General features: G+C 44.3%; 1 protein-coding gene across 1 annotated transcript in view; it reads left to right on the forward strand.

Annotated features, from left to right (window-relative positions):
• sorbs2a (sorbin and SH3 domain containing 2a) overlaps positions 1 to 23,593 on the forward strand; it is a 47,238-nt gene that overhangs the window by 9,598 nt on the left and 14,047 nt on the right. Inside the window, exons 3-17 of the mRNA XM_079730344.1 lie at positions 5,665 to 5,720; positions 8,866 to 8,892; positions 9,046 to 9,170; positions 10,024 to 10,168; positions 10,262 to 10,659; positions 11,180 to 11,656; positions 12,617 to 12,743; positions 13,350 to 13,528; positions 14,946 to 15,012; positions 16,018 to 16,068; positions 16,567 to 16,783; positions 17,217 to 17,331; positions 19,162 to 19,233; positions 21,859 to 21,915; positions 22,801 to 22,853. Of these exons, the coding sequence (XP_079586470.1) occupies positions 5,711 to 5,720; positions 8,866 to 8,892; positions 9,046 to 9,170; positions 10,024 to 10,168; positions 10,262 to 10,659; positions 11,180 to 11,656; positions 12,617 to 12,743; positions 13,350 to 13,528; positions 14,946 to 15,012; positions 16,018 to 16,068; positions 16,567 to 16,783; positions 17,217 to 17,331; positions 19,162 to 19,233; positions 21,859 to 21,915; positions 22,801 to 22,853 (2,120 nt within the window). The 5' untranslated portion in view covers positions 5,665 to 5,710. The remainder of the gene's footprint in view (positions 1 to 5,664; positions 5,721 to 8,865; positions 8,893 to 9,045; positions 9,171 to 10,023; positions 10,169 to 10,261; positions 10,660 to 11,179; positions 11,657 to 12,616; positions 12,744 to 13,349; positions 13,529 to 14,945; positions 15,013 to 16,017; positions 16,069 to 16,566; positions 16,784 to 17,216; positions 17,332 to 19,161; positions 19,234 to 21,858; positions 21,916 to 22,800; positions 22,854 to 23,593) is intronic.

The following is a 23,593-nucleotide window of genomic DNA, read 5'->3' on the forward strand; positions in this document are numbered from 1 at the left end:
ATCGGGTCCCTCAAGACAGTTTGTTGACATTTTGTGCATTACATTTAAACATGATAGACTTGCATAGTTTATAATCTATAATATGTTATGTATTACAACAGACATTCTTTGTGTGTGTGTGTGTGTGTGTGTGTGTGTGTGTGTGTGTGGGTGTGTGTGTGTGTGTGCTTGTGTGTGCCTGTGTGTGCCTGTGTGTACATGTGCGTCAAAATGGTCATGCGATCCCTGTGATCTCGTTTGTACAAATGGCAGGAGCAAGTGAGCTGCCATGTGGAGATAAATGGGATGCAGCCTGCCCTTCAGGGTCGTGACCTCCATGTTCCCACCCCTGAAAGGCACACTCACAGGATATACGTAAATCCAACTCTTTACCCAGTCTATTTTAACACTTGGCCCCAAAGCATTTTCAATAGCCTGGCTGATGGACATACAAACAGTGTGACAGCACAGTATGGTAAAACCAATTATTCCTAATGGAGAAATTAGAGTACTGTAATAAATAAAATAAAATAAGTTATTTGAATGTATAAACTTTGTTCAGATGTATTTGTTATACTGAAAAATTAGGATGACAAGGAGCAAGAAAGCAGATTACCAATGCAGTCTTTCGATTTTTTAATTCTGTAAAACTGTTGCACTGAACCTAGTCGCAGTGGTCCTGTTAGCTTTGCTATCACAACTAAATTAAGCCAGCTAATGCAAAAAATGCATGCAGCGTAAGCACTTTTTAGGTGGCTGATACAAACTTTTTGAGATCGACGAGCTTAGTTTTTGCCAAGGTCATAATTCTCATAGAGCACTTCTATGTTTGGGAAAACCTTTAAATCAACTCAGTCCATCAGCAGGCTGCTCTAGTGTCCATCAGCAGCCTGCTGATGGAAGTGTCCATCAGCAGGCTGCTGATGGACACTAGAGATCTTCACTAGAAGACTACAAGTCACTAGAGATCTTCTGAAAGCCTTCTGCGATCACAGGCCTCAATCTCTTTCTCAGGCCTCTAGGAGAGCGATTGCTTCAACTAGTATTTTTGTGGACCTCGCAGAAATTGAATTCAGTAATTATACGCTTGCACGTCTCCTAAACGACCAAACCGTGCCTTTATTACAACCAGCAGATAAACCACTGGAACCTCAGTAAATATACTGACTAAAAACACACTAAACATGCCAAATGTTTCAGTGCCTTTAGCATGGGAGTTGGCGATGACGACTTTTTACAGAGAAAGTATTTCAGTTTTATCAATCAAAATTGATCACAAATATGACACGATCATAATGTATCGTTGTTACAGTTCTGTACAGCATCAATGATGTGCCATAACATTTTTATTTAGCTGGAAAGTTAAACAGTTTGAAAACTGAAGTAAGCTAGGAATTAGGCAGATTCTGACGCTATTCGGCTATTCTTATAGCAGCCTGCTAAAGATCACACAGAGGGCGACAGCAACCATGTTGTTCCAAAATCCTCAAACATATACACACTAATACATAGTAGTTTTTAGCGGAATATTACCAATGTCGTCTGGCATATATTGTAATTAAATATGTTTATTTCAGAATATGTGTATAATATATCATCTAGAGAATATTTTTATATGTATACATTTTCTCTGTGTGATATATCATACAAATATTCTTAGTATGGTGTATCACACAGAGAAAATGTTTATAACATATATAGAGAATATGTGTTAAACATATCATATAGATTATATCTGTAGGATTTATTGTAGTTTGGAGTTTGGATGTTGTTTAGTAATTGGGGGGTTCCTACACAGCCATGTGGACGGCCCATCCAGATCTCAACTCTCATCCATGAACTTCTCCCACATTCCTCTTCACCCTGCTGTGGCCCATTCTGGTTAGTGGATACTCTAAACCAGTGGTCTCCAGTGACCTACCCTCCCAAAAGATCGTAAAACTGGTGCCAGTGGATCCCCTGAATTTCATGAAAAATAAATTCCTTCTCTTTTTTGTGTGCGACAGTCACAAATTCTTCTTCTTAAAGTTTGCTTTGAGGTCCACGTTCTGGTTCAGCCTCGATAGACCAATTTTCTAGCAATCTCATAATGCTTTTACTAACCACAATATGGCAGTCTTGAAGGAATATACTCCAGATGGGATCCAAGTCTGGATTAGATTTTGAGCTTTTTATATTACATGACATAGGATTTATACTATGTACATGTGTTTATTAGATGAATGATACAATAGCATTCTGATTGTATTCGAGCAAGGCATTTTGAAAGATTATAAAGGCACAATATTGATTGCTTTTGATTCCCAAACTATAAAATCCAATTATAGTGAATTACATTTTGCTTTACTATAGTCATAGACATTTAGATATTACTGTCAAATTTTACAAATAAATGCTGTCCAGGTTCCTTCAACCTCATATTGTGATTTATTATATCTTTATAATTTGGCTATTCTTATGCATTCTTTAAAATGTAGACTAATGGTTTTAAACTCTTCAAATCAAATCTAAATGATCAGGATTATCTATTTGCCATAATATTGAGAGGTGACATTGGTGCATTTATTAGCTAATTATAATGGGTAAGTTTGATTAACAAAAACAAATACTAAAAAGATTGTTGCCGCCGACCGACGGTTCACAACACCACATGGTGTCATGTTTTCGACCAACTTAATCACAATTATGACAGGGTAGTTTTGGACGCCATCTAAAAACAACCGTAAGCTTGGGTTCTATATTTCTCATGCATTTAGATATACCAGGCGAGGTAATGCCTATTCCTGACCTCAGATAGTAGATTCACTTTTACACAGGAAAGGAGCAGGAAATAGAAGTTGTGTGTGTGTGTGTGGGCGGGGGGGGACTTGTGGACTGTGGGTGGTGAGCAGCCATAACATTACACCATGCACACAGCTGCTGTGTCGCCACTAATCTGTCCCCCAGAAACACGATCCTGTTTATAATCTGCTCATCATTTGGTCGGCGACAGGCTGCGACGCCGGGACTATAATTTACCCTCGTGTGTGTGTGTGTGTGTGTGTGTGTGTGTGTGTGTGTGTGTGTGTGTGTGTGTGTGTGTGTGTGTCTGTCTGTCTGTGTGTCTGCAAGTGTGAGTGCGTGTGTTACAAAGGTGTATGTGCATATATGCGGAGACTTCAGGCTCTGAAATATCTTTGTTAGACTGAACTTTTCAAGTGGTCTTGAACTATTTCCTCAGCAACATAAAGGTTAATGAGGCTTTGATATATTCACTAATGTCAACATGTTAACCATGTGTCCGAACTACGAAACACAGCGCTACTGTATGTCTGATATGCTATATTATTGCATGCATTTTAAAGCGCCGCAGTAGTGCTAAATCGAGCACCTGAAATGTTGCTCATTGCATAATCCACGCCTATTTCCGACCGCTTGTGTGAGCTATGTGTCATGACAGTCTTCACAGCGGGCTTAGAATGACGTATTGCTGCTCGCTCGGGATACACTAGAAAGATAGATGTCACAAGGTCCCGCATCTCGGTCTGCGATGACTTCTATCTAGGTCCACATTATGGCTTTGAGCCACACAGGGCACAGAGAGCTACCGGCGGGGAAGGCCCGGGATGGTGTTGCGCTGTGTTTTGAAAGGCTAGGAAGCAATCCGTCTTAAAACCCGGGCTTCCATTTTATTTTGGTCCTGACTTCAAGTGTCGTCTAAAGGGCTACAGACTTGTTTCCTACGTCTTAAAACACGACTTCCATTTTATTTTGGTCCTGACTTCAAGTGTCGTATGCACTGCTTCAGACGTGTTTCCTACGCCATATAGCCTGACTTCAAATTGTATTTTGGTCCTGACAACTATCGTTTAAACTGCTATAGACGTGCTTCCTGCGTCTTTAAACACGACTTCCATTTGGTTTTGGTCCTGACTACAACAATCGTCTAAACAGCTAGAGACGTGTTTCTTATGTCTTTCCTACGTGTTTCACTGTCCAAACGGCTACAGACCTGCTTCCTTCCCCTAGGCCTGACTTTCGATCGATCAATCGATCCGTCATTCAAAACTAATTTTGGTGCCTTGTATCCTCAGCCCTCTACCAGCCTTACATCAGCAGCCCTTCAGGTTCACTGAAATATCAGCTTGTAGTACACGGCTCAATGAAATCCATCATTTTTTCCTAGGAAATTATTAAAATCAATCACCTGTGCAATTTGCTTTGGCCCGGCCCCCCAGGAAAGAATTCCATTCTAATCAAACAAGTAGTCTTTTAAGCATGTTGAACCACACCGCCATGAAATGCCATTCATCTGGTGGCACCCGCCCCTTGTGCGTGTAGGAAAGGCATTTTTTTGCACTTATTGTTAAAGAGGTTTATGTTTAGCTTAGCCGTGGTAAGCCTTGGTAATTGATAGCAATTAGCAGGGCACCCAGAGGAAATCTACTCTGAGGTTTGCAGCTGTCTCCGGCGAAGAATTGCTGTTGACACACTCGCAGACTTATTTTTTAATACGCTGACAAAAGCAGGGCATTTGTTGAACTTCCTTGCACACAATAAAGATGAGGCCTTTGGGTGCACCATGCCTTTGTAGACTTTAATTACACAAATACAGACACGACTGAGACATTAGTGCAATACTGAGAGCATCACCAAATGTGATTCAAGCATAACATTTGATATTAGATTAGCTATATAAGCTTCCGCTTGTGAATGGATAAACTACTGCAATAAACATTCACTACCCCGTACATTTCATGCATGCCCATTGGTCAACGTGAAGTACTTTGGTATGTTTGATTGTCTGGTTTGATGAGGCCGACAAATATGAATAAATGAGCAAACAAAGTGGTTGAAGGCTAACAATAAATTTTTGATGAGCATTAAAAAAAAGAAATCTGCCCTCGTAACAGCAACATTATGTTTGAATTACATTCACGCCTTAATGATGACGGATAGGCCAATCACATAATGCTGACAGCGTTACGCGAATGACGACTAAACCACCAAGCAGTGTGCACATCCTCATCGTCCCATCTGAATCCCCTGCTCTTCCTGCCAGCTCATGGCAGCAGCAGGTGGCCCTGCATGGGAAACAGCAAGGTTCAACATTTGCTGCAGTTATTTCCATACCAGACATGCATGAGCACCCACAGCCGCTACAGCACTACGACCCTGCCGTGCGCATTAAGTCCCTGCATGACACAAATTGCACATGTGTGAACATGTGAAGTGTGTGGTGTGTGTGTGTGTGTGTGTGTGTTTGTGTGTGTGTGTGTATGTTTGTGTGTTGCCTTCAGAGGATTCCGTATCATCTATATCAATCATACCCACCCTCCAGCGCAACAGTTCCAAGAAGCGGTTGCATATATCACCGGTGCAGCCGACAGACCACGCTATCTGGTTGAAGTTATGTGGACGCGTGGAGCCCTGCAGGCCCCATTATGTGCCATTTCCTCGCAGGGAAAGCAGAGACCGTAATAACATTGGATGGTTCTCTTTGCTTGATCGTGTCACATTCAAATGATGTCTTCTTTACCAGCGATATGCTGCTGCATACTGCTTGCGTTAGTTCTGGTCCCTTATCTTTATTCTTATCTAATAGTCTCCGCTGGGCAATGATCAGACTACTGAACACTGATTGTTTTATTGATTTGTTGATTAATTGAGTTTGCATAACAATTTATGGTTTATTCTCTTCCACAGAAAAGTGTGTCCATCTACTTTGAATCTGCAAGAAGTGTCCTTCACAATGAATACAGGTATAACACGCACATACACTCGCCCGCGCGCACTGCTGTGGGTCCATGGCTTTGTTTGATTGGACAGTTTTACAACACTCTAACACTCTAATCCAAACTCTTGTGTCACATGTTTCTGGCACATAAAGACACTTTAACACAAAATGAACCACTAAAACAAAGTAAGTTACTGAAGAACCATATCATCGCTGTGAAAACATTATTTTAAACACTATTAAACACTATTGTGGTTGTCACTCTAGATTTCAACAACTTAGAATTCAGTTGATGAAGGTGTGTTTCCCCATGTGCCCTTGGCCTCGCTTGGCGGTCAGCCCAAACAGGAGTGCATATTAAGGCTCATGTTGACAGGTCGCAGCTTTTATGTTCACACCACTGTGAAGTCGCCAATAATAACCACGTAATGGGGTTGCAGGCTTTGAACCTCAACTTACAGCTCCCCCACGCGCTCGGCTATGAACTTCAGGTTAAAGTACACTTCCGCTGGAAATATGTCGTGTTGTTGGCTGACAGATAACGATCAAGATTGTTACAATAACATTGTTGTTGAAGGAAATAAATGGAATAACAGATGGCAACTGCATTGCAATGCAGGTCAACATGCCAACGTGGCCAAGCATTCAGATAATCTAAAAACATACAAAAGGATGTGTTGACAAGGCACAGCGCTACAATAGGCCTACTGCAATGTGCCATGCCTCTACTTTCCCTCATGTTTCTCTAACAAAAGCCTTGAGGCACTTTGTGACGGCAGAGTAGTTTTATAGCTCTGAAAACAGCACATTGTCAGCGATACAATCAAGGAAGATAATCTCGTGTTTCAAGCTATTTAACACTCATTTCCCAAAGCTAATAGTCTTTTGTCTGTAGTGGTACAGTGTTTCACATTCCTAAGATATTAATGGTTGAAGGCATTTTCTTGTAAATAAGAAAATAATCTGGGTCAAATGTCATAGCATCAAATTAAGAAACATTTCTAGATCTGCTCTGAATGGAAGGTAAGGAAGTGGCACTCATCTCTTTAGCAAACTTTAGGCTAATATTTCTGCAAAATATACTCATAAACAGTAGCCTAACTAAATTGCATCCAACCGTAGACGTTTCACACTTCAAAATGATACCAATGGATTAAGAATGTCTAGAGTATCCCGCTAGCTCTAGAACAGTAAAAAGCAGATAAAGAACAGTGTGACCAATGAAGCTCTATTGTGGGCATAACAAATGTAGACTGTATATAATAATTAATAATGATTTCAATTTTGCGTCATTTTACATGACATACTAGACAAAACAAAGATAACATAGTTTGCCTTCTATTCATTCTTATCCACAACGCTAAAGCAATTTTTATTACTTTACTGCATTTCAATTCATCTAAAACTCTCATCCCCCACTGCAACAATTTCAATGTTGTAATGCATGTGCTTTGCGTCTTTCTTTTTTGCGTGTATTTTGTGTGTGTGTGTGTGTGTGTGCGCGGGCTTGTACGTATGTGTGTGTGTGCCCACGTGCGTGTGTGCGCTCTTACATGCATGTGCACGCCTGCTTCTCCCAGATAGCGGAGGATCATGCACACGCCGCACCGCCATGTCACTCACTCTCAGCCCTATGAAGAGGGTCCAGAGCTCTCCCAATCTCGCCACAGGTACTGACACTCACTGACGTCATGACCCAAAAAACTAGGTTAAACGTCGAGAATAGCGCTAGTGGTCGAAACATGAGGTGAGTCGGAGAGAACGACCTTTCACTTTGTTCTCCTATCTTCTTCATTATGTGGTTTTGCGCATTAATATTGTAGTAGATACTCTACTTCTTATTTTTTATTCTACCTTGCCCCAGTGCATCATGGTCCACCCTACTGACAGCCTCTCTCAGCAACCCCCCCCTGACATTGGTCCCTCAATCGTGCTTTAAGCTTATTGTGGTTCATTTCCTCATGCATCACACATGAGTATTGACTTTGTTGGATGCATGAAGAAATTTACTTAACTCTTGACTCTTTGAGGCAGATCTCCAATGTAATCAAATGAATATAATAGTGCGTAAGTCTGTATGAATAATTGTAGTGCATTGCATGCATGTGGGCTGGTTAAAATAAGAATTTAGTTGAATGTTGTCTCAGTGCCGTGATAAACAGCTCTGACTGTTTTGGAAACTTTTGACTTTCAGTGGTGGAAAAAGTTTCTTTCTCTGTTATAATAAATTGGAGGTTTTATACCCACTGGATCTAATCGGTTGTTGACATTGTAGCTGTACCAAAGTGAATGTCAAGTAAATATTCACGTTTGCCAAAAGGGGGAACTATAAATATGAGTTTTCACTGCTAAAGGGACCCGTATACTAAACAAACTAATTAAAGAATTGAAGTTAAAACCATGTTTTTGATCTGATTTCTGCCGGTATTAATATAAAGAGCATGAGTCATTTTTCATTGATACATTTCAAGCTCTTACCTGCGTCACTTTTCCTCCTTTCCATCGATATATCCAAAGGCTGTTGTGAGCCAAACCATTAGAACCATTAAACCATTAGGCAACCATATACACAGAGCATTAGAGTCTGTAAGCTGGTATAGCTTTCAGGCTTAGCAAAGGTTATCTCAGGGCTTTCCACTGAAGGAGTCCCTGTATCTGTCTTCAAACCCCACTCCCCTCATAAGCCCCTTAACCAAGGGGCTACCCTCAATCTTCGGAACACTTATCTTAGGGCTTACTTATGACTTGCACTTCTCACTCTACTCAATCATGTAGAGTAGGTGGCTGAACGTGGCTGGTATACTGCGGTATATGTGCTAGCGAGGGTGCTATCTTTATTGTTGGTCTTTGGTGGTTAGGCATCTAGATGTCCCTGTGCACCAAGTGGCAATAAATAGACTATAGGTTTAAGAGTTTGTTGTAAATCATTTAGCTTTTTCCAAACACTTTCTTCTTTCTCTCCAAGTCTGACATAGTATGAGCATTGTTGAAATGTTAATTATAAATATAGAGATTTTTTCTAAATTATTCTTTATTATGTCTGGAAAGATTAGTTCTGGGAAAGACCTAGAATAGATACGAAAGATACGAAAAATGTGCAGGAACCTTGATTTGGATGAAGCTGTGCATTGATCATTCTGAAGTTTTCCTTTTATCATTTCTACCCCAAGGTTGTGAATCTAACTCACCAGATTCAGGTAATTAACCCTCTACCAACCCAACCACCACAATGTACACTGTGACCACTCTATTCCATTTTTCACTGCGTGTTTACTGCGGTCCAATCCCATTGTGAATGAGAAATCTGCGCCGTGTCGTGTGTATCATAAAAGACTGCTTTGTGTGTCCAGATGCATGGCGGTCGCAGGGTGCCATTGACGGCTTCAGGAACGGAGACGCCAATAGCTCCTCGCTGGCAGCTAAAGGCTTCCGTAGTGTGAGGCCCAACCTGCAGGACAAGAAGACACTCTCACAGGTAAAGGAGGTGCCCCTCTTATCTTCTCTGTTTTTCACTTCCCAAGTCTTCTCTTATTTCTCCTTTTTCCACCCTCTCATTTGTAAAGGTGGTGCCTCTCTGCTTTTATCTGCTCTACTTTCCTCCTCTCAAGTCATCTCTTCTTGTTTCTCCTTCTTTCTTCTCTCTCATTTCTGGCTCATTCTTCACGCTCTCATAGGTTAAGGATGTGCCCCTCTTCTCTTCTCTTCTAATCTCTTGACTAAACTTCCAGTTAACCTATGTCTCGCACTATTGCTGTCTCTCTCTATCTCTGTCTCTCTCTCTCTGTCTCTGTCTCGTTATCTCTCTGTCTCAATCTCTGTCTCTCTCTCTCATGCACTTATTCGGTCTTTCAGGAAACCTATCTTCATTGCTTTGATGTTCATGCCTCTTTAACTCTTATATTCATCATACATTGTTGACAAATTATGTGATAAACTCAAACTGTTTATACTTCATTTGTACTGTGTGAGTTTAGAATTAGTCATTTTCCTGTCTTGTCCTTGCAATTGCCATTTTTTTCCCCCGGTCTCCGTCATTATGCAATGCTGTTTATTATTGATAAAAGTGTTTGTTTTCTAACTGGCTATTGAAAGGCTAATGAAAATATTCATTTTTGTGGTGCATGTTAATTTGTACTGTTCATGAGCATTTGTGGCTTCCAAAATTCCTTTGAACAAACTTTTTTTACAGGGAATAAACTGTACTCATATGTTATCTACAGGAAACAAAAACGTTACCCCAAGTTATGCATTTAAAACAAAATTATTTCTTCAAAATGGTACACTATGTTTTGAACTTTTTAATTGCATGTTCCTCATTGACAAACCAGGCCTCCACCGCGATGCCGTTCCCGCCCCCCAGGAGGGAGAGTTTCCTCCTCCTCCCCACCGATACTAACCCCCCCGCGTACTGCTCCCTGCAGGCCCTGGATGCTAGTTTGAATCCCCATACCTTTGCACCATATCATAATGAGGGTGAGGCATGGAAAGAGTCCTACACCTTGCTAAGCCAATCTTCTCACTCCTTCTCCGAGTTTAGCAGAACAACCTCCACCTCTTTGCCTCCAGGTGTCCCCCCACAGGCTAATCAAGGCTTAGGATGTGTCTCAAACGATATTGGCAGTAGCACCTCCACCGCAGCTAACGCCCAGGCTCAAGAGCGAAAGGTGTCTTCCCTCAAGCTGACCCCTGTCACCATCCCTGACCCTCCGGCTCACCTCCACCACCCCGAACCCCACCCTCAGCCCCCCAAACCCCAGAGCCTGGCTTCCCCTTCCTCCGCATCCCCTCCACCACCACCCCCCCGTAGAGATTCCAGCATCCATCCCCCAGCCGCGACGCAGAGGGCCTCGCCTTCCCGCCCGCTCCACGGGACCCCGCCGTTGGGTCCTCCTCCGGGCCGGGCGGCTGAAAGCAGGGACTGCGCCCCGGCCGTTCCTCCGCGGCCCTCGCCGGCCAAACTGTTGGTACAGAACCGAGCTCCTGAACCCCAAATCCAAATAGGAAACTGTGCATTCTTCTGCTGTTTGTCGATGTGTGTATTTGGGTGTACTGCGTGTACAACTTTATCCAAACTAACTGAAGATGTGTGGATGTGTGTGTGAGATCTGGTATGGTAAAAGTGTTTCTTTTCACACTTTGTGTGCAAAGTGTTTTCCTTTACACACTTTGCACACATCGATGCACTGGTTACTAATCGATGCACTAGTTATTAGTTTGACACTAATCTATGCTTTTCTGTTCCCGGAGAGCAAGCATTTTGTGTATAGGTTTGGACGGAGCACACAAGGGGGCTTTAAACATCAATAATAAAGACCATGATTCTTTATTTATACAATCCCACAACAGGGTGTAGCTTCTGTCCAACGTCACCCGGGTACCTCCCATCAATCTCTATTGTATGGCCAGAAAGATCACTGAACACACTGTCCATTTCCCTCCCACCCCCCAAACCCCACCCTGACCCCTCTCCCTCCCCACAACCAGGGCCTGTACCCCCCTGACCTTCCTGCGGCATGGCGCCCCCCTTACCACAGCCACAGCACAGACTCCCTCCACTACCAGTCGGGGCTGCTCTTCCCCATAGCCCTCTCCCCCATGCCGTACACACCATCCCGGGCTGGCAGCACCACCCCCCTCCTCTCCTACACCACGGTAGCTCCTACCGCCGCCGTTAGCATTGGAGGAGCGGGTGGTGGCGTCCGCTACCCGTCCCCGTCGGTCTCTCCGGGGACGGTGTCGGCCCTCAGCCAGTACTCGTCCACGTCCACAACAGGACTGTTGGAGGAGCTGCAGATCTGTGGCCTGGACAGCCCCAGCGTCTCCCCCACACCCTCCTCCTCCACCCTCAGCCACCTGTCTGCCTACATGACCTCCACCACCAGCTCCGCTGCCGCCTCCGTCGCCACGGACGACACGCTAACCGCCACCACTGCCTGTACTGTGGTTCCCGCTGTGGCTAATGTAATTATGACCCCTGCTGTAACCCACGTCACCACCACCACCAACCCCCTGACCGCCTGCCCAAAAACGCCGCCGTTACCCTCCTGCTGTGTGGTTAGAACTCGTCACTCTCTACCGCTTCCACACCCTACTCCCTTCCCGAAACGTGGTGTCACTACTGGTTGTTTACCCTGAACTAACTGCCAACGACACCCTCTCCCCCAGCCTACTCCCTTCCCAAAAGGTGGTGCCTCTTGCGGTTGTTTACCCTACACTAACTGTCAGCTCTAACCTACTTGCAGCTTCATGCCGCTGAGGTCCCTTGTCAACAAAATGTGCGTCACAATGTCTTTGTTCCCCCCTATTGTCGGCATAATGGACTATTAAGTTTCCCTTTTGAAATTCCCCCCTCTCATCTTCTTTGTCTTTTAAAATGGGAAATCTTTTGTCTGCCTCTTGTGTTCTCTGTTGTTTGATTATACTGTTAACGATACACAAGTCACTTGGCTGAGTGTAGTTATTTACCCTTGGAAGACGTTCATCCCCCTACACAAATCAAAACACATCTCACTTTAACGAGATGTTTTGTGATTCTCTTAATTGCTGTCTGGGTGATGCTGACGCTGGTTTCTACTTTTGTGTCGGAGTATACGGTCCGTCTTTCACTTTCTCCCTCCCCTTAACCTGATATCACACTGTACTCATCTCATGTTCGATGTTTCCAGATTCAGCATTACTTTCTCCACCTTCTAATGACACACGATATCACTTCTCCTGACCGTGTGTGTATTTCTTCTCTACTGGTCCATCTCTAACCTATTAACTTTGATTTCCTTTCCCTATGTTTTTAATATAACAAACTCTAAAGGACCTGGATCTTTTTCCTATCACATGATCAACTGTACAGTGAATGTAACCCTAAACCTGCCTATCCCTACAATACACCTGATTGTCTGTGACGGTTCTCGTGACCCCCCCCAGGGCCAGGTCCTCTCTCAGGCCATGAATGGAAGCACAGGCCCCCCCCAGAGGCCCCTCTCCCCCCCTGCCTACCCTCCTCCCCCAGCCTCCCTCCACATGGGGCTGCACAGGCAGAGCAGGAGTTCAGGTGAAGGCACGCACCAACACACACACTCAACATCCTCATTGTTGGTATTTTGGCTTTGTTTAGGCTGACCACACCCTACTGGGATTGTGATGGTTGGTTACCAGTATCTGTTATCCACAACACCATGTGCAACAGCAGGGTAACATCGCGTACGATTGTAGACAATCTAACAATATTGGACTGGGTTGGACTTACAGTATTTATTGAACAAACTACTAACTGCGTAGACATAACACAAATGACTGTTGAAGTCCTCTTATCTAATGGCTAAGCGTTACAGTTGTGAAGAACACAATGGGAATGCAACTGAATACAGCTTCATATAGGTTTCTGGTTACTCTGACAGCATGTGGTTGGATCCTAACACAGGAGTGAGACACTAGTCCTATCATTTGACTTTATATCTCGAGAGGAAAAACGAACAAACACATCCAATCAGAGATAATACGTATTCACACAGGGCTACACACTCTTATCTAGAAAACGTTGTTGTGTGGCCCTGCGTTCGCGTGGATTTTAAAAAGTTAATCTCACGCTCTCTCTCTCCCTCTCTCTGTCATTGTTCTTCACGTGTGTGTGTGTGTGTGTGTGTGTGCGGTGCCACAGAGGGCAGCGAGTGTTACACCCGGGAGACGGTGACGTCAGGCCACTCCAGCGGGCTCTACAGTACGCTGCCCATCGCCCGCTTCTCTGAGGAGGAGAGGAAGGTGTCCCTCATCAAGGCCCCCCACTACGAGGGCATCGGCCCCGTGGACGAGACGGGCATCCCCATCGCCATACGCACGGTGAGGCCCAACATACACTGCTCTGGGCGGGGGCCGGGGTGGTAGATGAGGCCCACATACACTCCTTCTGATGGGGGAGGTAGTTGGTAGTTGAGGTTAGTAATCTACTCCCCTTAATGGGGTGTGTGGTAGATGATGGGCTTGATTTAAACATAAAGGCTTAATGGACTCATCTAAGGTGGAGCAGGTGGGCGTAGGTGCTGTGTGGAGGCTTGAGCAGGAATGTGGAGTGTCTGGGCGTTTGGTTCATTAGACACAGTTTCCCACTTCCTCTGATATGTGAGCAGACCCAGGAGAAAGGGATTATGTTTCGCTGTCAACGGCTTTGGACCGGCACATTAAAAAGCCTTTTCCTCTCTACTTTGCCCTCTCGGTGACTTCCTCTCTCTTTTCATGTGCTATATCCCCCCCCCTTGTTCCTTCCTTCCCACTCCTTTTGTGGCCTTGTTGTGATTAGCAGCCCATGCATGGTCTTTGCTACAATGGTATTGTATGCGGCTCATTCCGCTGTGCATTCTGGTCATTCTGCCTGTGTGTGTGTGTGTGTGTGTGTGTGTGTGTGTGTGTGTGTGTGTGTGTGTGTGTGTGTGTGTGTGTGTGTGTGTGTGTGTGTGTGTGTGTGTGTGTGTGTGTGTGTGCACATGCCCCAAGTGGGTGGGATGTGCGCATGTGTGCTAGTGACCTCTATGTTGACTCCTAAAATTGCTTAACCAATTTCTAAGGAGCAGTTTCTAAAACGGGGTTCTGAAAAGTGTCAAGACAAAACCATCAGGCGGGGCAATAGAAGCGAGAGAAAGAATTTGGTAAATTAAAAGTTGCCGGGAAGACAACACACACATATGCTCAGTGTCAGAGTTAGCATTTTTGCGGCTTCTCTGGTGGGTAACCATAGCGAGCGCTGCAGTAATTGGTTGTTCATACCGGCCAGCCCAATGCCATCTGGGGCCACACTGGTCATACAGACTGCCTTTCTCTGCTCTTTAAATGCCTCCCTTTTCTTCCAGTCGAGCGGGAACTGTGTCCGATGTCCTCCCACTGCCAACAGATTAACTTCCCCTTCGTCCAACAGTATTGTTGGATAGTCGATCCTGATCGGCCAATAAATTTCCAAGGGATGGCATTATTTTTCGTTAACAGGACTCCTCTGCCTTTTAACAGTTCTCAAATAATGTGTTACAAACCCAACATTGACGACAAAATAAAATCTTCTACCAGATGGTTGAACACAAAAACATTATGCTCAAATATTAGAGAAGAATATTAGCATTTCAGCTGATTAAGCTGACAAAACACCAATAATGTTATAGATGAAGTAACTAATATCTAATGCCAAAGACTGCTCTGGGGTGTTCCGTTATCGGACTGACAACATGATGTCAAACAGAAAGTCACGTGTTTATGTCTTTATCCCCTACAGACAGTGGACCGGCCCAAGGACTGGTACAAGACCATGTTCAAGCAGATCCACATGGTCCACAAAGCAGGTAGGACAGAGTGGTTGTGTGAGCACAGAGGAGCCATTACTATATAAAGCTCCATAGGCTTATTCCACTCTTATTCCACTCTGGGGGGGGGGGGGTTATGCGCCACATGTGCTTTCAAGTATACGCTGTATGTACTCAATGTAGGTTTGGACAAGACCTACCACATGCTGAATGTATTGTATTGTCATTTTATGGAGGTGTGTGTGTTTGTTTGTGTTTGTGCGTGCGTGCGTGACAGCTCTCGTTAGGAGAAGAGGTACATTAGTGCCAAATCTCATTACGCTGGAGAGAGAGAGAGAGAGAGCGAGAGGGAGAGGGAGAGAGAGAAAAAGAGAGGGAGGGAGAAAAAGAGAGGGAGGGAGAGAGAAAGAGAAAGTGTGATATAGAGGCGGTGGGTTTGGATGAAATCATATTTAATTGATAGTGAGGTGGCCTGGGAACCCCGTGATATTGCTTTAGGCTTCACTAAATCAGATCGTCAATACAAAGCTTGTTTGTTCCATTTCGCACCGTCGCTGTCACTCAAGCGCACCGATGTGCTTGCACATTTTTGATGCATACTTGACTCCAAACGGATGCACGCACACGCCTACTTACCGTCCTGTGTTTATTTAGTTTGTGTATATCTTGTTACTTCTTAATTGGTGTCTAAATAGTTTCCTAGTAGTATCAGAGTCTTATCTATGTTATGACTCTTATCTATGTTCTGCGGAAAACTCATGTGGACCAATAGAAGGACAGTGTGACCTTGTTTTTTGTTATATCTGGATTACTTATGGGCCATTTGTAAGTGGGCAAAAATATATAATTATATATTTATATATTTGAAGGGTGTTAATGTCAGTAAGAACTGTGATAATCTTGGTGTAAATCGTTGACGCACTGTGCTATGAAACGGGTGGTGAGCCCAGCAGATGTGCGTGTAGCCCAGTGGTTTGAGTGTGTGTATATCAAGAGGTCTTTCTGTGCCAATACATTGACAGCTGCTGTCTCTTCTTTCCACAGACGACGATTATTCAGATACCTACAACGCCACGTACGCCTTGATAAACAACGGTACAACACTAATGATGGTCCTGAAATGTGTGTCTGTGTGTTTTGCTCTATCGGGTAAACTATACAAGGCTGTATTCCAATGCATTTAGCTTCCTTAAAGGTGACATATTCTTCCTTAAAGGCGACCACCAGGTGTGAGTGTGTTTAGCCGTTACAAGCCGTTTCATAAATCTGCCTCCTCTGACATCACAAGTGGGCGTGTGTCCACCTAGATGTATGATGGATAGATTAGCAATGTTTGGTAAAGTCCACTGGGTAGACTGGTAGACTGATCCACCCAGCACACATCTAGATAGACACTTAGGATGCCAGAAGAGGCAGATTTCCAAAACAGCTTGGAACGGCTAATCACACTCACACCTGGTGGTATAATATGTCACCTTTAACTCAAATATTCAGAGAAAATCTCTGATGTGAGGCTGTCTCCATCTTTCCTCATCTCCACCTCATCTGCTGTAAAATACTAATTATTAATAAAATGTCATCCTTCCGTCACAGAGGCCCACAGCATGTCCACGGACCGTACCGTGGCCCACCCTCCCCCCAGGACACACACCTACAGGCCCCTGGCCAAGAGCCCGTCGGGTGAGCCGGGGATCCCGGGCCCCCGGGAGCCCCCTCCGTCTCCCGTGCCTCCCCCACCGCCTCCACCCATGGCCTCCCTCCTCCAGCTGAGGACCCGGGACAGCGACCGGGAGAAGGAGTCCCACGACATGTAGGGGCTGTTGTGTGTGTGTGTGTTGGGTCGATATGGTGACCAGCCCCAGAGCAGGCCGTCTCTGAACCTTGTGACGCGCCTTGCTTTGAAGCCTCTAGGTCTATATTTATCCGCCTGTTGGTCCGTCGGTGTGTCTGTATGTCTGTCTGTCTGTCAGTCTGCCTACCTATCTGTATGTCTCATTATATATCTGCCTGCCTGTCTGTCTATATGTCTATCTGAATCTCTATGCCTACCTGTCTGTGTGTGTGTCTCTCTGTATATATGCCTACCTGCCTGTCTGCATGTCTTATCTGTCTGTCCATATGCCTCTTTGTATGTTTGCATACCTTCCTATAACATACTTCTATCTGTCATCAGACTTTTCTTACCGTATGTCTGTCGGTCACACAAGGTTTGTCTTAACATTGTGGTCCATGTTGTTCCCTAGGAACCAGTGGGGTCCCCCGGACAGGAAGGTGGATACCAGGAAGTACAGGGCAGAGCCCAAGAGCATATTTGAGTATGAGCCTGGGAAGTCCTCCATATTGGCGCAGGAGAGACCAGTGAGTATTGTAACTCTGTGATGTCCAGATACACATCCCCTCACCCCTCCTGTACATCACAGCTCCTCCTTGACTCAATACAGAGAGGTGTGTCTGAGGAGCATCACATTAATCCTTGCTGTCCCAAGCTCCTCCTGTACACCTTTCTGTTGGGTCATTGATCTGGAATCTGCTTTTTTATTTTTCTTATTTCCCCCATTTTCTCTCAAGCCATTTATTGTCCATAAAATCACAAGTCCATTCAATTAATCCCTTCTTGATTTCAACTTTAAGTAAACGTACAATTGTCTCTTAATGCTTTACTGAAAATGCAGAAATGGGTCCTGTTTAGTTTACCCATTTATGTTTTGATTCAGACCCCCTGTGGTCACCTTCTAGACGTCAACGATGCCAAACGTCATCCTTGAATACAAACCGTCGTAGTAAAAAAATATGTTTCCAAGTTTGATCAGTTGCTAGGAAGGAGCCAGCACTGGCACAGACACAGGCAGAGAAGACAGAGTGTTTCAGAGCCGTTACATTAATAAGCCATTTATCTGATTCTTCTGCTATGTAAATCACCTGTGAAGGGGAAATGGCTTTTAGCCAAATGGCAGTAAACGTAGATCTCTATGTGTGGGTGTGTTATTTGGCCCATTTGCTTCATGTGCAGGTAATAATGTGTAGCAAAATGCCTTGTACAACAGGATAAATAGTGCATCACTTAAAACCAACGCGCTATATGTCCACTCTAACGCACATACAGCGATCGGTGAGACACACTTAATGTCCATCAGAGATCAGAAGTTAACCAACCATCTCCGGGAATTTCCCTACATTTCAATGGGCCGGCGCTTTCCGTACAGTCTTAACACAAAGCCCCCTTAGTATATCAACCGTGATTCATCCATGTCTCTGAGCTTAAGTTCTCTACTTTGCAAGTCAAATGTAATGGCCCAGTAACATTCAGAAACCCTGCTAGCTCCCGTAGCCTGTGAGGCACTGGTGACTCACTGATTCTGGGTTCCCGTCCAAGCTAGCATTAAAACACACTGAGAGCAGCAAGACAAACATGCCCCACAGCTACACATTGGAAGTAGCTGTAAGCGTTTAGTGCCACAACGTCTGATAAATGAAGATGTTTCTATAGCATTTTCCTTGAACATAGCGCTGAAAAGAACAGATGTTACAGCCAAGTCGGTTAAACCTGTGATGATTTAAAATGCCTGTGTAATGGTTTGACCATTCATTGTATGATATAAAAAAAAGGCCATGAAATGAAATACATAATTGCAGTGCCAGTCGGTGCCAGTAGAATCGGAATGTGTTTGTTGGCCGAGTAAGGGTCACACAGAAGGTATTAACACAGGAGGAATTTGTCTTGATACGCTTGCTATCAGAACTAAGCAAGAAATGTTTGCAAGACCCTGTGTGTATTTTCTCAGATTATCAGTCTTACCACTGAGGTGGAGTTGGTGAGGCTGCCAGGCCACAGAGATGAGACTGAACAAAGCCCTCGCTGGAAGCGATGCTCATTATCCCCATTAATATACTATCTCCAAGGGCAGTCAGTGTGACATAACTGGCAGCTGCAGCAACTATTCCTTTTATTCCTCTGCTTTAATTCCTTGTTGAACCGTCAAGCATAAATTGTGGGTGATTTGTTTTCACCGCCATGCCAATTATTGACGGTAACCTTCCATTCCTATACTGACATTCTCCTCCGAACCCTCAGCATCACCAGTCTGATCTTAACCATGAACTTCATCCCTCTCTCTTTCTCTCTCTCTCCCTGTCTCTGTCATTGTTCTTCCTCCTCCTAAACATGTTGCTGGCCGGCCTCTCCCTCAGACCTTTGATGATATAGATTTAGAGAACGAGCCTTGGTTTAAGTTCTTTTCAGAGCTGGAGTTTGGGAGACCGGTAAGTTGGGGGCTTTAGTCAACCTCCATCTCTCTCTCTCTCTCTCTCTCTCTCTCTCTCTCTCTCTCTCTCTCTCTCTCTCTCTCTCTCGCTCTCGCTCTCGCTCTCTCTCTCTCTGAAAGCACAGCCTGCCCTAGGTGTACACTGTCTATATCCACCCACCCACAAGTGTTTTTATCTTCTTCATTTTGTGTTTTGCACCAGTAGAAAGGGGTGAGACTGTAGTTGCTTGGGCATGAGGTACTGTTGAGTGCTGTGACCCCTCACCCCCCTCCTCCCCGCCTCTCCTAACCACCCCCCCCTCAGCCTTTTTGAGAGGGAGGGTGTGTTATTTTGTTTGTTTCTTCTGTTCCTGGGTTGTTTAGTCTCGTGGCAAACAATAACAGAATGTTCAAACAAGAGGAAAGAAAACGGAGTGCATATTTTTTCTTCTTCTTTGAAATTGTTTGTTTACGGGCCAATGGCCTGATGTTGCCTTTTAAAAAAATTAGAAAGAACTCTTGGCTCTTGGCCGTGTGCCAATCGTTAATGAAGATTTCTTTTTGTTATTTGAAAGGGGCAGTGTGTTGAATAAAGTGGCATCAAGGGGAATGGACTTGGCAGGAATGGGGTAAAATAATAATAAGTGTGTTTTAGTTAAGTATATTCCAATGAAAATAGGAATCGTGTTTGTGATTATCATTAAGATTAGCTCTTTATACCTGCAAAGGGAGGGGATCCTCTTCTACTGAGGTCGCCATATGCCACTATAGAAAATGCACCGGCATTTTGCAACAGTAGCCCAGAACATACACATGCTCGAGGGAATCCCCAAATCCCCACAAACACTCACCCTGCTGTTCTACTTTCTGTCTGAGAAACTTAACCCTCTGTTGGAAAAGGACATCACAATCAATCGGCAACCTTACCTCTAGATGCTGCTAAATGCTAGACACGGGATCTTTAACTGTGAAACTCTTGTCTTCATGTCATGTTGGTGCCCAGTCATCACCAATCACACAGCTCAGTGTGGAAGCAACAGAACAGAAAGTATGTTTCTGATGGGGGGATATTCAGATGGTTGCAATCTGCAACCACACCACTAGTTGCTACTAGATTCTACACAATGGCCTTTAATACATTTTTTTATTTTCAATCCTGCTGGGTTAGGGTTACTATTTACGAGTATTGAGCCTTGAGCGCCCCCTGCTGGATTCAAATGACTGCCCGCCTAAGTTGCCTGATGAAGCGAGTGTGTTGGGGGCAGCTCCTCTGTGTCCATGCTGGAGTAGAGTGTCAGTACATGACTCCCAGGCTTTTCTTCTCAATATTCCGCTAGAAATGTGAAATAGCACTATTCACCAGTGTTGTTGGGTTATATTGTCATATTTCTACCGTCAATATACTCAGTGTTACACCTCACTGGATAAGCCTGTCAAATGAATACAAACTCACCCTTTGTCCTCACTCCATGGGGGAACGACTAGAACCAGAACGTCCAAAACAGTTCTGGGGTAGGTAGGACAACAGGCTTTACCTTTTGAAGGACTTGCAATGATTCAGTGTGCTGGAGATGATCTGCACTTGTGAACCAAAACTAAACAACTGCTGTTTGAGTGCACTCTCCACCCAACACGCCTATCCCCTTATCTGCTCCTTCTGCTAAACCTTTGCCATCCTACACTCTGCATGCTTGCGTTTGTGTGTGTGTGTGTGTGTGTGTGTGTGTGTGTGTTTGTGCGTCTGCGTGTGTCTTTTTTAGTTTGTAGCACATTTGTGTGTGCTTGTGTAAATAACGTAGGTTGTAGCACCGTGTGTGTTTGTGTGTGTGGTCTTTAACACAGTTTAATTATTTTAAAGTTAACAGGTAATGTTAGTATGTCTTTCATTTTACTATGTTCTTTATGCAAGAACTGTGAAGAGACAGTTGAGTATTGTGGTATTTTGATAGACAACAGAAGAGAGGGACAGGTGTGTGAATGTGTGCACACGATTACCTAAATTGCATTATATTTGCATTGCAATTATTAAGGGTGCTCCGAGTGATCATCACTTTTAATAGTTTAATATGTGGTTTCTATGAATGTTGATCAGATGCCGATCAATTAGTGCAAAACACACAGGGCAATTTCTCTACACTGCTAAAATGGCTTTAAAGGTCGGTTGAATTTGTTGAACATGCTGCTCATAAATAAACAGTTGTCAATTCATGATACCTTCTCAGCTCTAATTGTAATACATAATATAGAATGTTGTTAACAATAGTTAAATAAACAAATAATGCTACACAAAGGAAAAAGACCCCTTGATCGTTACCTGATTGGAGCACCCTTAACAATTATACATCTAGCTGTTAAGTATATAGTCATTTATGAACTGGAACTCCACAGTGAAGCCATAGTTTGGGAAATGTTACTGCTAATCTTTGAATATTTATGTGTTCATATAATCATAGGGTGGTGTGTTACTTTGTGACCAAACATCTCTAACTGGTTCTCACATTACTTTTTTTTTTGGTTTCTCCTCATGACCACCGCTTATCCTCCTTCACCTCATGGTCACCTACCTGCTTTCCCTCCTGCTGCTCTTCCTCCTCCACCTCCTCCTCCTTCTCATACTCCTCACTGCTGCCCCTTGGGCCTCAAGCCTCCTAAAAAGCGTCTGGATTATAATCCAGCCGTCTCCACCCGCCAGCATATGGAGGTAATCATCTCATGCCTTGTTGCGCTCCCATTAGCACTGCCAGCAAGGATATGCTAATCCTAACTTGTTGAGACGTACACAATGTGGAGGAGGGAATGTGTTGACATTGTCATTATTTTACCATCGATGGATACCTGTTATCTATCACCATTCTCATGTTGTCTCCTCTACTTTGCCAACCACTTGCTGCAAGATGTTTCTTGTGACACTTTTTTGTTATGATGACACTGACACTATGATGACACTGATGGGTTTTAGTTATTTAAAGAATGTATGTTCCAATACTTTTTTTAAATTGTATCGACATTGGTAAATATACCTTTGTATTAATATTATGAAATCACATCCAAAATTTTTTGTTCAAATGTATTATTTTACATTAGTACATTTAATTACCATTTGAGTGCAAACCCAATGCAGTAGCATATTAGTACACAGGAAATATACACGACACCCATTCCACTTAACTCCATCCCAGGATTTTCTGAGGTGAACATCCACATCCAAAGCTTGACTCTCATATCATTTTGCTATCAGAGGTTCATGTCATCCTTCAGAGAATCCCTCCCCCCCAAAAAAAAAATACAGAAAACTCGCAAAGACACCAAAGTAAAAGCGCGTCTTCACACCCATATCTCTCCCACCCGGCTCAGGTGATCCAACGTGGAACCCATCTCATCCACTTTACACCTTACTGCCGGGAAGGGGGGGACTCTTTTGAGTGTGACACAGCAACAAAAGCTAGCGAGCGAGCATTAGAACCAGCCTGCTCGGTGTCGGGGTCTTTGTTCATGTCGGCTTCATCGCTCTCCTCCTCCTTGTTCTTCTCCTCCTCTCCTTGTGCGTGTGTGTGCGTGTGTTTGTGTGCGTGTGCTGCTCGTCAAGACCTATCTGCACATCGCTCCGGCTGACACTAAGGCACCGGAGAGACCCGCGAGGTAAGCTTTATCTCCTTTATTATACCCCCACCCCCCCCTGCTGCTCGCAGCACACACACACACACACACACACACACACACACACACACACACACACACACACACACACACACACACACACACACACACACACACACACACACACACACAGTAAGGCACACCCCCTTCCCCCTCTCTCTCTCTCTCTCTCCTTAACAGTAGTGGGCCCTATTGTGCTGCAGTGTTGCGTCCGTTTGCTTGCGTGCTCTCTCTCTCTCTCTGTCTCTTTCTCTCTATCTCATTCTCTTTCTCTCTCTGCTCGGGCGTGTGTGTGTGTGCGTTTTTGTGTGTGTGTGCGCGTGCAATCTGCAGTGCTTCACGCTCGGGTCACTCTGTTTATCTGTGAATCCCGGTAGTCACTGCTGTGAAGACAGCCTTCCACCACACTTACCCCGAACCACCTACTCCATCTCTGAGTGGAATACATTTAGTCAGTCATCCTATTGATTCTGTCGGTTTCCCCCCAACCCCCCCTATGCTAATGTCATGCGTACTCACCGTGAAAGGCAACAGCGGCACACACAGCCACAGCACATGGGGATGAGTAAGACATGTGGTGCGCGGACGATCGAGTCGCTGAGGGAGCTTGGTCATGGTCCTATTAGGAGAGCTGCCAGACACATATCCTTCCTATTATGTATTTATATATTTGGACAAACAACAGATGTTACTGACTGAAGAGTCTGGATTTACAATTATTT

Source organism: Pollachius pollachius (assembly GCF_949987615.1).
Source record: "Pollachius pollachius genome assembly, chromosome: 2".
Lineage (NCBI taxonomy): Eukaryota > Metazoa > Chordata > Actinopteri > Gadiformes > Gadidae > Pollachius > Pollachius pollachius.